At 40.7% G+C, this 14,313-nt stretch overlaps 2 protein-coding genes across 2 annotated transcripts; both read left to right on the top strand.

Moving 5' to 3' along the window:
- Positions 1-2,019: 2,019 nt before the first annotated feature.
- Positions 2,020-3,467, top strand: LOC139469828 (uncharacterized). Its single transcript, XM_071252130.1, has 4 exons — positions 2,020-2,054; positions 2,725-2,774; positions 2,995-3,057; positions 3,190-3,467. Exons 1-4 carry the CDS (start codon positions 2,020-2,022, stop codon positions 3,465-3,467), a joined length of 426 nt encoding a protein of 141 aa, XP_071108231.1.
- A 6,257-nt stretch (positions 3,468-9,724) lies between these two features.
- On the top strand, positions 9,725-11,211 carry LOC139469836 (uncharacterized). Its single transcript, XM_071252139.1, has 4 exons — positions 9,725-9,759; positions 10,402-10,451; positions 10,655-10,717; positions 10,850-11,211. The coding sequence occupies exons 1-4, from the start codon at positions 9,725-9,727 to the stop codon at positions 11,209-11,211; spliced, it is 510 nt and encodes a 169-aa protein (XP_071108240.1).
- Positions 11,212-14,313: the final 3,102 nt, after the last annotated feature.

Below are 14,313 nucleotides of genomic sequence, written 5' to 3'. Positions count from 1 at the left end.
GTTCGATTCCATGCAAAGTTATAAAATATGGTGTGCTGTTGGGTGGTAAATGTCCTGTGGTGGGAGTGAAGGCGATGAATATTACCAACTTAGGACATTTACCAATCCAAAACACACCCGCGTGATAACCTCTCTAATTTATGGCCATAAATAAATAGTTTTCCAAATGGTTTGTGCGTAAAATAGTTAAGAAAATTCCGTTCTTAATTGTCGAAACTGTAATTATCATCTATGACAACAGTACCTAAACATTGCAAGTTTTCCTGGAATTTGTGTAAAATAGTCATCATTATGTTATCCTCAAATTTATCGTCTAATTTGTTCTCTTATCTCTACAACAGTACATAATCATTGCAGGTCGAAACGGCAATCGCTTATCCATGATTTTCAACTTTGTCAGTGATCGCACTTCAAGGCAATCCAATCCAATCCAGTCCTTTAGGGCTCAGTCACACATTCAGGATTTTTACTGCAGTCCTTGATAGGACCATTCCCGATTAAAATTCATCAAATTCTGATCAAGAACCTGTTATTCATGGCGGCGAGAAATTCACAAACAAACAGATATTTTTCAGGAAGCGTCCCGATTCAACCGTTTCCAGCCGAATTCGTCCCCATTCTCCCGTTCTCAATCCGAATCTGATCCGATTTGCATCTTCCGCATGGTAAAAAATGGTGATTGATATCATGGCTTTACCAATAAATTAATATTATGCCATGCCATTCGGACTGTAGGCAGATTAGTTTGGTTACCATATTTTTGTGGCACAAATTATTTTGTTGCAAAATTTTGCAGTATAAATTCACGACTTCCTGTGCAGACATTCTCAACATCAGTTGCATATAATAAATACACATAATCGTTTACGTGGAGTGCAGGGTATGACTAGTGTACGCATAATCCCTGCATATCTGCTTATGTCATGAGCAAATTATATTTCTACATCTCTGCCTAATTTCATATTTGCGTTCAGTCCATCAACAGCTCCACATGCACTCTATCTGTGTTGAAAACATGGGAGTTGGAATCCTGTCTAGGAATAACTGTATAGAGGACTGCCCGTTCCATAAGTGCAACACAAAAATCCACATTCGTCACCACTCGCCCCTTTCCGTAACCCGCAAGAAGACTCGTCCCACTATCGATGAATGTCATTTGCGAAAATACGACTTGTCCCGGAATAGCACGAGCTGGTCACGAATGAATAATACAATGACGTCCTCATCGTTCACATAGGCTGATTCCTCGCTTTCTCTACGCATCTATCTTTTGTCACTCTCCTACACAGAGTTCCATGCGACCATCATGGTACCTCTGCCACAGGCAAGCGCCATGACTGTGACGATTCGTCACATCTTTCACAGTCCATTCAACATATTGCCTATGCTTTTCATCCGTTTCATGTTTGACAAGTCTACACATTTTCATAAACAAATGTCAAAGAATGGTTACGGTTCATAAAGAAAGTATCCTAATACGTGAAAATCTACTTGTTTTTGCGTAGTTATCCTTTGTTTACATTGGTTGTACGGATCCACGTGCTGTCATCGAAGCCCAACGGAGAGCTAGCGATACGGTCACTTTGATGTGTTAATATATATTGTCATGCAACTCACTGTCGCAGTTGTAGTAGCATATCTATATAATTATGCAAAACAATATGTAAAACGCCCCCAAATACTTGTATTTGTCCGCTCTATACTGTTTACAAACAAGAGAAAAGTCCGGTCACTTGATATGCAAATTAACTTGTGGCAACGGTCTTATGCTGAGTCACCACTGCGCCGGAGTTCGAAGCTGGACCTCGTCTTCAATATCGCAAGTTGACGACGCGCAAAGGGAGCCGGGAGCCAGCTTAAGCTGGAACCCAGCTAAGTCTACGCAAACACGTGACGTCACTGGTGTTACACGTCACAATTGTCACTATGTGCCATGACGTCACAATCACGACAAAGCTGTCTGCCTGTATGGTACTAACTTGTCACGCTCTTCGAGTTTTCGTCGTTTTGAACACCAAGATGCCTCCTAACTGGAATCTACCGGCTCGTACGAGGTAAGATTGTCTTGTTTTGGCTGGGGGCAGGGGTATTGGCCAGTAGGTTAAGTTTTCGCTCGTCAAACCGAAGACCCGCTTCGAGTCCCCACATGGGTACAACGTGTGAAGCATATTGTAGGTGTCCCCCGCCGTGATAATGCTTGAAGCGGCATTAAAACCCAACTAACTCACTCAACCCTGATGGTATCAGTCGTTGCATATAAATCCAAATAAGGGCCTTTAATTGTAACATTTTTACTTAGTTTAAATAACTAATCATTATTGGGACAGAATATCAACTCAACACTTTTGGGCCATTATGTCAAAGTAGAGGTAACGGGCAAAGGAAAGTGCATACTTGAAAAAATAGATTTGACCAAAACATTAACACACATTATCAAATCGTTACTTGGCTGAAAACAGACGCCGAAACTCTTCAAAGTTAAGAACCAAACATTACTATGATATCCATATCGAATACATCATCCCCTAATAATCACTTTGGTTTGTTTCATTTTTAGCCATCTTCAAACATGGATGTATACTTTCTTTTGCCCGACATTTAGCTTATAAAAATAAAATTATTTTCATGGTATTATCTTTATTCAAAACAACTAAGTCTTTATGGTTACAAGATGACTTTATGCCATATATCATCCCTCTTTTTATTAAACCCACTCTGTTTCAGTACTACGACACTCTCGTCAGCTGACGTCACCTCCTACGTTTCTTTTCGTGGTGAGTATATTACACAGCAGCCGACAACTGATGTTCATTTATGAATATTTGATGTATCTGAATTCTATGTTGGATGTCATTTCATATATATAATACATCATCATTATGTAAACGTATTAAATAAACTTATGGGAAATGTCCAATATCAGTCCCTCATGATGTAAAAGGTCGAACATCTTGTTACGTTTGAAATAGTACACATGTGATTGTTTTCTTTCAGATGTCACGTGGTTTTGCCCAGGAAACATCTGTCTTCTCACTCTCGCAATACTTGCAGGAATTGGTAGGTTATTTCTCTCTTCCTCCTCTTCTGAATCGTTTAGCACCTCAAAATCACACACTATCAAGATTTAACGCATTTCACAGTTTCTAAAGTTTCCCATTTTAATATTCACACTTTAATATTCTGTTTCAGCTGTGGTAGTTACTGTCTACGTCCTGTTGAAGACTTTCATAAGGACACAGAAACCTGCATGGCGGACAAGCAACCGTCGTCTTTCTCGCTGCGTTGACGCCGATATGGCAAGCATAGACATTATCGATATCCTGCAGCCCAACTTCCAGCAGACAAAAAAACAGAAAATGGACATTGAACGAGTACTGAAGTTCCACCCTGAATATTGTCTGGACAATGGTGTGAATTGGAGTGACGTGGTTGGGGATATGGCAGGGTTGGGGCAGAGGTGGCCCTAGAGTATCAGCTGTGTGAGGAGGGGGAGTCACGTGTCACTGTGTGGGGACTGGAGGTGATGGAGGAGGAGGAGTAGATGTGTGTTTGTATTTGTACATACCTGTAAATAAGGAAAATGAAAATAACTGTGTACATTTTTAATGTTAAATCAAAATCAGTTTTGTATTATTTTGTTTGAGTATGTTTGTGTTTAATTAAATGAATAACATAGAACCGTTTCTTGTGTTCTTTCATTGATAACATTTCATGCTACATGCAAAATACACATGTATACTGGCGGCACGGGTGGCTCAGTCATCAAAGGCGCCACAAATCCCAGTGCAGATTTTTAGAAGCCTATTATCGTGGGTTCGAATCCCGGTTGGCCCTGATTATGTCGCTAGTTTTGTCAGCACCATACCCGTGCGTGTGGGTCTTACCTAAACGGTAAACGCCTAAGATCTGCTTTACATCGGGTTTGTCTTCCACATCTCGTTGACACGGCGTGATATGACTGAGAAAATTGTTCAAAGCAGTGTTAACCCAACTCACTCACTCATAATACCCTTCCAGCCTACCAGCGATCGAGTGAGTGAGTGAGTGATTCCCCGGCCAAAGTTGATGTTGTATCCGCTTCCAGACACTGGAGCTGATCAATGTCCAATACCACTGGTTATTGTAGGAAACAGGGCAACTCTTTATACAGTACAGTAGTAAGTCACCAATGGTGCTATCTCGCTGTACAGAACAACCACAACAGAAGGCACTGTATACACATAAGTAGTTTCGACTGTGGCAGCTAGCGTTTAGGAAATACATTGAATAATACAATGGTAATTATGGCAGAGGGAATAGTACAGGATTTATAAAATGATATTGCGTTAGCAACCCCTTTAACTCTTGTGGCCAAGTCAAATAAAAATAGGAAAACCTTCCATATTGTATACTCTTAAACTATATAGTGTCATGTTTTCAGATAAGTCCCAATTCACCTTGCCCGTGTTCACCGTTCACCGTGTGTGTGTGTGTGTGTGTGTGTGTGTGTGTGTGTGTATGTGTGTGTGTGTGTGGTTGCTTGTACTATTGCCGCAGTTTAACATGAATAGCCCTCCCTGACACAGTATACTGACTCCGAGCCGACCAGATTGTTTAATGCCCCTTATTGCCGAGCGCCAGATAGGGTAACAACAAGAACCATCTTTTAACATCTTTTGGTATGATGTGACCGGGGATCGAACCCCGGACCTTCGCTCTCACGGCGGACGCTCTACCACTAGACCACGGAGGCGGTCTTTTTCCAAAGAGTATATATGCGAAAATACGTTAGAAATATGCAAGTATGACAAGACAACGCACTATTCATACGGGACATTCCGTCGTCCCCTGTAATGACATGTAGAAAAAAAACCTAATTTAAACGATGAGGTGAATGCGGTAACCGCAGCTTGAATTCATGACACACATGTGGTAGTCATAATAGATGGGTGTGTGCAACTCGACTTCGTGTTTTGACTCCATGAGGAACGTTCGATTTTCGGGCTTCTCGCAATTTAATTTTCCTATGGTATGTATAATTTCGTAAAAAGGGTGAATGTTTTTTCCAAATGGTTTGTGCGTAAAATAGTTAAGAAAGTTCCGTTCTATATCGTCGACAGCATTATCTGAACATTGCAAGTTTTCCTGGGATATGCGTTAAATAGTCATCATAATGTTATCCTCAAACTTATCGTCTAATTTGTACTCTTATCTCTGACAGCAGTTCATAAACATTGCAAGTCAAAACGGCAAATGCCTTCACATGATTTTCATCTTCCTCAGTGATCGCCCTTCGAGGCAATCCATCGGTCCATCTAGAGTCCCTTATCAAAGGGGCGCGACTCTAGTCTCTACGACGTCACGTTTGTTTAGATTCTGCGTGGCCTGTGATAACGTTACAGAACGCAGTCAAATGTCCCACACAAATGTTGGCAAAATGAAACAAGGTTACCGTACAATTTAGGCCAAATCCAACTGTTATAAACTCGGGAAGGACACACACACACACACACACACACACACACCTCAAAGTCGCTTAGGTCCATAGGCACAGATATGGATATTGATATGCCATCTGTATTCGCTAAATCACTTCGCTTATGTCTCAAGGGCAATGTTGCTGCACATGTAAAATACTCCAGTTAGCTGGAAAGGCAACAGATCCCGATAGCGTCCTCGCTACATCTATGTGCCTACACTTCCATGTAAATGCACGTGCCAGGAACTGGGTTTCTGTATCCTTCCATTATCTTGATAGTAATAAAACAAAACGTATACCAGTTATTAGTCCAGATTTGTCAATTCTGACACGATCGCCCATAGACGTGGTGACGCCATGTTTGTTACAAACACTGAAATTACGGAGTACTTCCCTGGCCTTTCATATACATTCTGCACAGTAATTCGATAATGAGTCCAACGTTATGAGAAAAATAACCACTAATGGTACATCTAGGCCTACATTTCTGCCTAGTTACATCAGCAATATATAGTTACAATTTATGACATATGTCTCATTCGAAACGCTAAATTGATCCGTGGATATTTTAAAGATGTCCGGTAAATTGAGATTTTACTTATTAGGGCGATCGAAAGAGATCAAAGAAGTACTGAGGGTGGTTAGAAAGGTCCAATAAACAATCTGCAAAGCTAGTTTACGCGTACAGGATGTGTGAGGTAAACCCAAATATCATTAGATAAGTTCCAGAAAACTTTTGTGATGGTGCCAAATCATACAAGTAGAGGTGTGACATACCATCAGATCAGCTATACTCTTTACCAGGCAACACTTTGATATTAAACTATCCAAAGTATCGAAAGGCATGCGCTCAAAGTAAATCGCGCGTTCAGCCAGTGACAGGTTTTGTTGTAGAGTTGCCTAAATGATGGTGATGTATTTGGCACGTGTCCTATCCCGGAGCACCTGGTGCATGGCATGGTATGGAGGTCTTCTGATGTTTACCTGGATGTCGATGGAATATATCTTATGCATGTTATATATAAACACATTGCAGGAAAGTAGCTCTGGTCGAGAACTAACGATTTGTTTCACATGTCGGTGTTTACAGTGGCTGTTATATCAACCACACAAAGTTGTCGGAGTTAGTATAAGTGAGAGTAAATATTTCTTTCCGTCGATCGCATCACAAATTTTGCACATTTTCGAAGCTGAAGCCCATTTGAATTCGCGGTCCTTTCCTCGTGCATATTGTTTGAAGATGATTTATACATTGTGCGTGGACATACGACCACTAGTGTATGTCCTAATGGTATGTACCATGGAACCAATCGTCAAAGCCTTACAGTGGAACTAATATTTCACATATCTGTCGTGAAAGGGAGCAAAATTCAAACAAGGAAGAGACGATATCACTAAAATTGCACTGACAAATTATTGTAAACGATGACGTCACTGGGGCTAACGGGTTGGAATTATTTCATGTCGATTTGATTCCATGGCAACAAGTTGGACTTAGGTTCTATAAGGGTGCTGTTCGTTTCCGGAGCGTAACTCAAAAACTGTTAAATAATTTCTTACAAAACTTTGAATGTTTACCAGACACACACTGAACTGGTGCCTTTTGCTATTTAGGAATTTTATAAATTTTTATTTTTTACGTTTCCATTGCAACATGTTGGACTTAGGTTCTATATGGTAGAGTTTGTTTCCGAAGCATAACTCAAAACCCATTCAATACTTTCCAACAAAAACTTTGCATGTTTACCAGACACATACTGGACTAGTGCCCCTTGCTATTTAGGAATTTTAGATTTTTTTATTTTTCACGGTTCCATGGCAATAAGTTGGACTTAGGATCTACAGGAGTGGTGTAACTCAAAAACCGTTAAATACTTTCTTACAAAACTTTGCATGTCTACCAGGCACATACTGAACTGGTGCCTTTTGATATATAGCACTTTTAGATTTTTTTTATTGTTTATGTTTTCATGACAACAAATTGGATTTAAGTTTTAATATAGGATTGGTTTACTTAAAGAGTATAACAAATAAAGTGTTAAATATTTCCTTGCCAAACATTGCATGTCTATACATAAAGCGCACACTGAACTAGTGCCATTTGATATTAAGGAGTTTTAGAAATGTTTATTTTAGAATTTCCATTGCAGCTATTTTGACAATGGCTAAGAGTAAAGTTGGGTCAGTTACCTGGTTTGGGACCATAACGTGTTAAAATGGGCTGGGGATATAGATGACTTTGTCAACTATACGTTTGTTTTGGTTGTTTAAAGCCGAAATCATTCCACCTATACGACGTCGGTCTGGACCAGACAAGCCAGTGATTGTCATCATGAGCACCGATCGGCGCATTTGGGATACGATAATGCAATCAACCAAAACCGCCTATATGGTGCGAGTCTGACCAGTGACCACCCTACCCATCGAGTCGTCTCTTACGACAAACATATGCAGGTTGATGGAGACCTATAATTTTACCCAGAATCCACGGGTCTGCAGATGTATAGCTGTTCCACCGCTGACCTACGTTCTCGTCATGATAGAGCGGTGTTGTCTTTGTACAGGGAGCCTTTGAGCCCACCGACCATGGAACATGTTTGACGGACAATCAATTATTACCACCACATGCGTAGCAAGAATCCATAGCTTCCGTTACCGCGCCCCCTCATCAGTCCATCGTCTTATATCAGATATTCACCCCAAGGGACTACAGATCGTCCGGAAAGAAAGTCCGTCAATATGCACTGTCGGATTAAAAAAATTACACCTCTGACTGGCTACAAATCATAAATATTTAAAACGTTTTTACTTTATTTCATCAAAAGTGGACATTAGATAAGGATTCCAGATGAAAAACAAATACTCGTGATATTTCGAGATTGTCCGGCTCCATAACATGGTTTGTTTGTTTGGATTTTTTTACGCCGCACTCAGCAATATTCCAGGTGTTTGACGGCGGTCTGTAAATAATCGAGTCTGGACCAGACAATCCTGTGATTGATATCATGGCTTTACCAATAAATTAATATAATGCCATGCCATTCGGACTGTAGGCAGATTAGTTTTTTGTTACCTTACATTCGTCGCACAAATTATTTTGTTGCATATTTTTGCAGTATAAATTAATGACTTCCTGTGCAGACATTCTCAACATTAGTTGCATATAATAAATACACATAATCGTTTAAGTGCAGAACAGGGTATGACTAGTGGACGCACAGAACCCTGCATATCTGCTTATGTCATGAGAAAATTATACTTCTACATCACTGCCTAATTTCATATTTGCGTTAAGTCCATCAACAGCTCCACATGCACTCTGTGTTGAAAACATGGGAGTTGTACTCCTGTCTAGGAATAACTGTATAGAGGACGGCCCGTTCCATTAGGGAAACACACTAATCCACATTCGTTACCAATCGCCCCTTTCAGTAACTGCAAGAAGATTCGTCCCCCTATCGATGAATGTCATTTGCGAAAATACGACTTGTCCCGGAATAGCACGAGCTGGTCACGAATGAATAATAAAATGACGTCCTCATCGTTCACATAGGCTGGTTCCTCGCTTTCTCTTCGTATCTATCTTTTGTCACTCTCCTACCCAGAGTTCCTGCGACCAAGCGCCATGACTGTCACGATTCATCACATCTTTCACAGTCCATTCAACATATTGCATATGCTTTTCATCCGTTTCATGTTTGACAAGTCTACACATTTTCATAAACAAAAGTCAAAGAACGGTTACGGTTCATAAGGGTAGTATTCTAATACGTGAAAATCTACTTGTTTTTGCGTAGTTATCCTTTGTTTACATTGGTTGTACGGCTCCACGTGCTGTCATCGAAGCCCAAGGGAGAGCTAGCGATACGGTCACTTTGATGTATAAATATATATTGTCATGCAACTCACTGTCGCAGTTGTAGTAGCATATATATATAATTATGCAAAACAATATGTAAAGCGCCCCCCAATACTTGTATTTGTCCGTTCTATACTGATTTCTAAAAAAGCGCGTTTGTTTACAAACAAGAGAAAAGTCCGGAGCTGGACTTCGTCTTTAATATCGCAAGTTGACGACGCGCAAAGGGAGCCGGGAGCCAGCTTAAGATGGAACCCAGTTAAGTCTACGCAAACACGTGACGTCACTGGTGTTACACGTCACAATTGTCACTATGTGCCATGACGTCACAATCACGACAAAGCTGTCTGCCCATATGGTACTAACTTGTCACGCTCTTCGAGTTTTCCGTCGTGTTGAACACCTAGATGCCTCCTAACTGGATTCTACCGGCTCGTACGAGGTAAGAGTTTCTTGATTTTGCTGGGGGCAGTGGTATGGGCCAGTGGTTTATGTTTTCGCTTGTCAAACCAAAGACCCGCTTCGAGTCCCCACATGGGTACAACGTGTGAAGCATATATTGTAGGTGTGGCCCAGCCGTGATAATGCTTGAAGCGGCATTAAAACCCAACTCACTCACTCAACTCTGATGGTATCAGTCGTTGCATATAAATCCAAATAAGTTTGTTTTAATAACTAATCATTATTGGGACAGAATATCAACTCAACACTTTTGGGTCATTATATCAAAGTAAAAGTAACGGGCAAAGAAAAGTGCATACTTGAAAAATAGATTTGACCAAAACATTAACACACGTTATCAAATCGTTACTTGACTGAAAACAGTCGCCGAAACTCTGCAAAGTTAAGGTCCAAACATTACTTTGATATCCATATCGAATACATCATCCCCTAATAATCACTTTGATTTGTTTCATTTTTAGCCATCTTCAAACATGGGTGTATACTTTCTTTTGCCCGACATTTAGCTTATCACAATAGAATTATTTTCATGGTGATATCTTAATTCAAAACAACTTTATGGTTACAAGATGACTTTATGCCATATGTCAACCCTCTATTTATTGAACCCGCTCTGTTTCAGTACTAAGATACTCTCGTCAGCTGACGTCACCTCCTACGTTTCTTTTCGTGGTGAGTATATTACACAGCACACGACAACTAATGTTCGTATCTGAATTTAATGTTGGATGTCATTTCATATATATAATACCTCATCATTATGTAAACGTATTAAATTACTGCTGGGAAACTGACCAATATCAGTCCCTCATGGTGTAAAAGGTCGAACATCTTGTTACTTTTGAAATAGTTCACATGGGATTGTTTCCTTTCAGATGTCACGTGGTTTTGCCCAGGAAACATCTGTCCTGTCACTCTCGCAATACTTGCAGTAATTGGTAGGTTATTTCTCACTTCCTCCTCTTCTGAATCTTTTAGTACCTCAAAATCACACACTATCAAGATCTAACGCATTTCACAGTTTGTAAAGTTTCCAATTTTAATATTCACACTTTAATAATCTGTTTTAGCTGTGGTAGTCACCGTCTACATCCTGTTGAAGACTTTCACAAGGACACAGAAACCTGCATGGCGGACAAGCAGCCGTCGTCTATCTCGCTGCGTTGACGCCGAGATGGCAAGCATAGACATTCCCGATATCCTGCAGCCCAACTTCCAGCAGACAAAATCCCAAGCCTTCATTTCTGAGAAAAAGGACATGGAACGAGAACTGAAGTTCCACCCTGATTTTGTTCTGGACAATGGTGTGAATTGGAGCGACGTGGTAGGGGATATGGCAGGGGTGGGGGCAGAGGTGGCCCCAGAGTATCAGCTGTGTGAGGAGGGGGAGTCACGTGTCACTGTGTGGGGACTGGAGGTGATTGAGGAGTAGATATGTGTTTGTATTTGTACATACCTGTAAATAAGGAAAATGAAAAAAAGTGTGTACATTTTAAATTTTAAATCAAAATCAGTTTTGTATTATTTTGTTTGAATATATTTGTGTTTAATTATATGAATAACATAAAACCGTTTCTTGTGTTCTTTCATTGATAACTTTTCATGCTACATGCAGGATACACGTGTATACTAGCGGCACCTATTATCGTGGGTTCGAATCCCGGTTGGCCCTGATTATGTCGCTACTTTTGTCAGCACCATACCCGTGCGTGTGGGTCTTACATAAGTGGTAAACGCCTAAGCTCTGCACCACATGGGGGGCACGGGTGGCCCAGTCGTCTAAAGCGCTGAGATTCGCTGTGCAGAGTTGCGTCCCTTGGACACGCCAGAAACCTATGATTGTGGGTTTGAATCCCGGTTCGCCCCGATTATGTTTCTAGGTTTGTCAGCACCATACCCGTGCTTGTGGGTTTCACCAAAGTGGTAAACTTCTGAGACATGCATTACTTCGGGCTTTCCTCCCACATTAAGCTGACACGCCGTGATATAACTTGAATACTGTTAAAAGCGGCGTTAAACCCAACTCCCTTACTCACTCACTCACTCTGCACCACATGAGGTTTCTCTGCCACATCACGCTGACACGCCGTCAAACCAAACTCACTCACTCACAATACCCTTCCAGCCTACCAGTGAGTGAGTGAGTGAGTGAGTGATACCTGGGTCAAAGTTGATGTTGTATCCGCTTCTAGACACTGGGGTTGATATATGTCCAAGGCCACTGGTTAATGAAGGACACGGGGCAACTCATTGTACAGTATGTATGCCCCAAAAGTAAGTCAAAATGGTGGTGGTACAGAACAGCCTCAACAGAAGGCACAGTTTTGACTGTGGCAGCTAGCGTTTAGGAAATGCATGGAATGAGACAATGTGTAATTTTGGCAGAGGGAATTGTACTGGACTTGAACATTGATGATGTGTCAGATGCACCCGCTTCAATTATTGTGAACACGTCAAATGAAAATAGGAAAACGTTCACAAATATACTCTTAAAACAGAGTTGGGGGTAATGAAATATAAAAACTAATACCAAGTATTAGAACAAAGATAGGTGTTGACGACAAACATCCTATGCAAGAACAGATGTGTCCGTAAAACTTGACATCAGAACACGTCCTGTAGTTTGCACGTGCCACACGAAGTAGCACCACACACGTTCGTAGGCTGTCCTTCCAGATTTTGACACATTAAAGGAAGGTCGATTAATCTCTGTGGACCATTATTTCTGTCAATCTTATTGATTCTGCTTATCATACAGTTGTGGTTCACTTGACTTCATTCATTATCAATGAACTAGCGTCCAGCGTCTACATCGCGCAGGGCATCTGCGGGCTATTGGCATGCTGGAATGCGTGCAGTGGCCAATACGTTCAATGTTAAGACTGGGGCAATGGTACCAACAAACCCAAAATGCCATATGCTGCAGACCACGTTGGCTGAACTTGGCCAGGTGATGCAAGAAGAGTGGGACAGGATCCCTCAAATCGCCATTGGGCGATTCATACGCAATATGCTTTGTCGAGTGTATGAATGTTTGACAAAATGTAACGGTATTACGCACTACTGATCCAAAAACGTCCACTTTAAAATTTCCCATCCTACCCGAATCGTTCTTCAACATCGTTTTTCAACATCGTTGGAGGTCATAACATCTGCTGTCATACTTCACCACCCCTTGTAATGCGTTACAAATTTGTTCATCACTTTCATACAACTATTACTAGTAGAACAAACTAATATCTCTTACATTCTTGGAAATTTTACGTTATTTACGTGTATCCCCTACTTTTTGGGGAGTATAGGTGCGAAAATACGTAGAAATATGCATTTATGACAAGTCAACGCACTATTGGAAGACATTCCGTCGTTCCCAGTAATGACATATAGAAAAAAACCGATGTTTTTAATCGATGATGAGAATGCGGTAACCTCGGCGTGAATTCATGACACACATGTGGTAATTATAATAGTCTAAGATTATCTTTTTTTTGGTGGGTGTGTGCAACTCGACGTCGTATTTTGATTACATGTTAAATTAAATTTTGATTTTAGGGCATCTCGCAATTTATTTATGTGTAAATTCAAAAGTGAGTTTTTGAAATGCTTTGTGCATATAATAGTTAAGAAAATTCCGTTCTTTAATGGTTGAATTTGTCATTCTCATCTCTGACAGCAGAACCTTAACATTGCAAGTTTTCCTGGAATATACGTAAAATAATCATTATAATGTTATCTTCATATTGTATCGTCTAATTTATTCTCTTATCTCTCACAGCAGTACATAAACATTGCAAATGCCCACACATGATTTTCATCTTCCTCGATGTGATCGCCCTTCGAGGCTAGCCATCGGTCCGCCCGCTAGAGTCCTTTATCAAAGGGGAGCTACTCTAGTCTCTACGACGTCACGTTTGTTTAGAGTCTGCGTGGCCTGTGAAATGTTACGGAATGCAGTCAAATGTCCCACACAAATGTCGGCAAAATGAAACAAGGTACAATTTAGGTCACATCCAACTGTTATAAACTCGGGAAAACACCCACAGTCGCTTACATCAGGTAAAGCACAGGTATGGGTATTGACATGCCCCCGTCCTCGCTAAATTACTTCGCTTATGTCTCCAGGGCAATGTTGCTGCACATGTAAAAGACTCCAGGTAGATGGAAAGGCAACAGATCCCGATAGCGTTCTCGCTACATCTATTTGCCTACACTTGCATGTAAATGCACGTGCGAGAAACTGGCTTTCTATATCCTTCCAATATCTTGATAGTAATTAAAAAAACGTATACCAGTTATTAGTCAAGATTTGTTAATTCTGACACGATCGCCCATAGACATGCTGATGCCATGTTTGTTTGCAAACACTAAAACTACGGAGTACCTCCCTGGCCTTTCATATACATTCTGCACAGTAATTCGATAATGAGTCCAACGTTATGAGAAATATACCCATTATATGATACATCTAGTCCTACATTTCTGCCTAGTTACATCAGCAACCTAGTTACAATTTATGAAATATATCTCATTCGAA

The sequence above is a fragment of the Haliotis cracherodii genome, unplaced genomic scaffold, assembly GCF_022045235.1.
Source record: "Haliotis cracherodii isolate W230 unplaced genomic scaffold, xgHalCrac1.p SCAF_2, whole genome shotgun sequence".
In the NCBI taxonomy this organism is placed as follows: domain Eukaryota; kingdom Metazoa; phylum Mollusca; class Gastropoda; order Lepetellida; family Haliotidae; genus Haliotis; species Haliotis cracherodii.
This window is presented reverse-complemented; position numbering and strand designations above follow the sequence as displayed.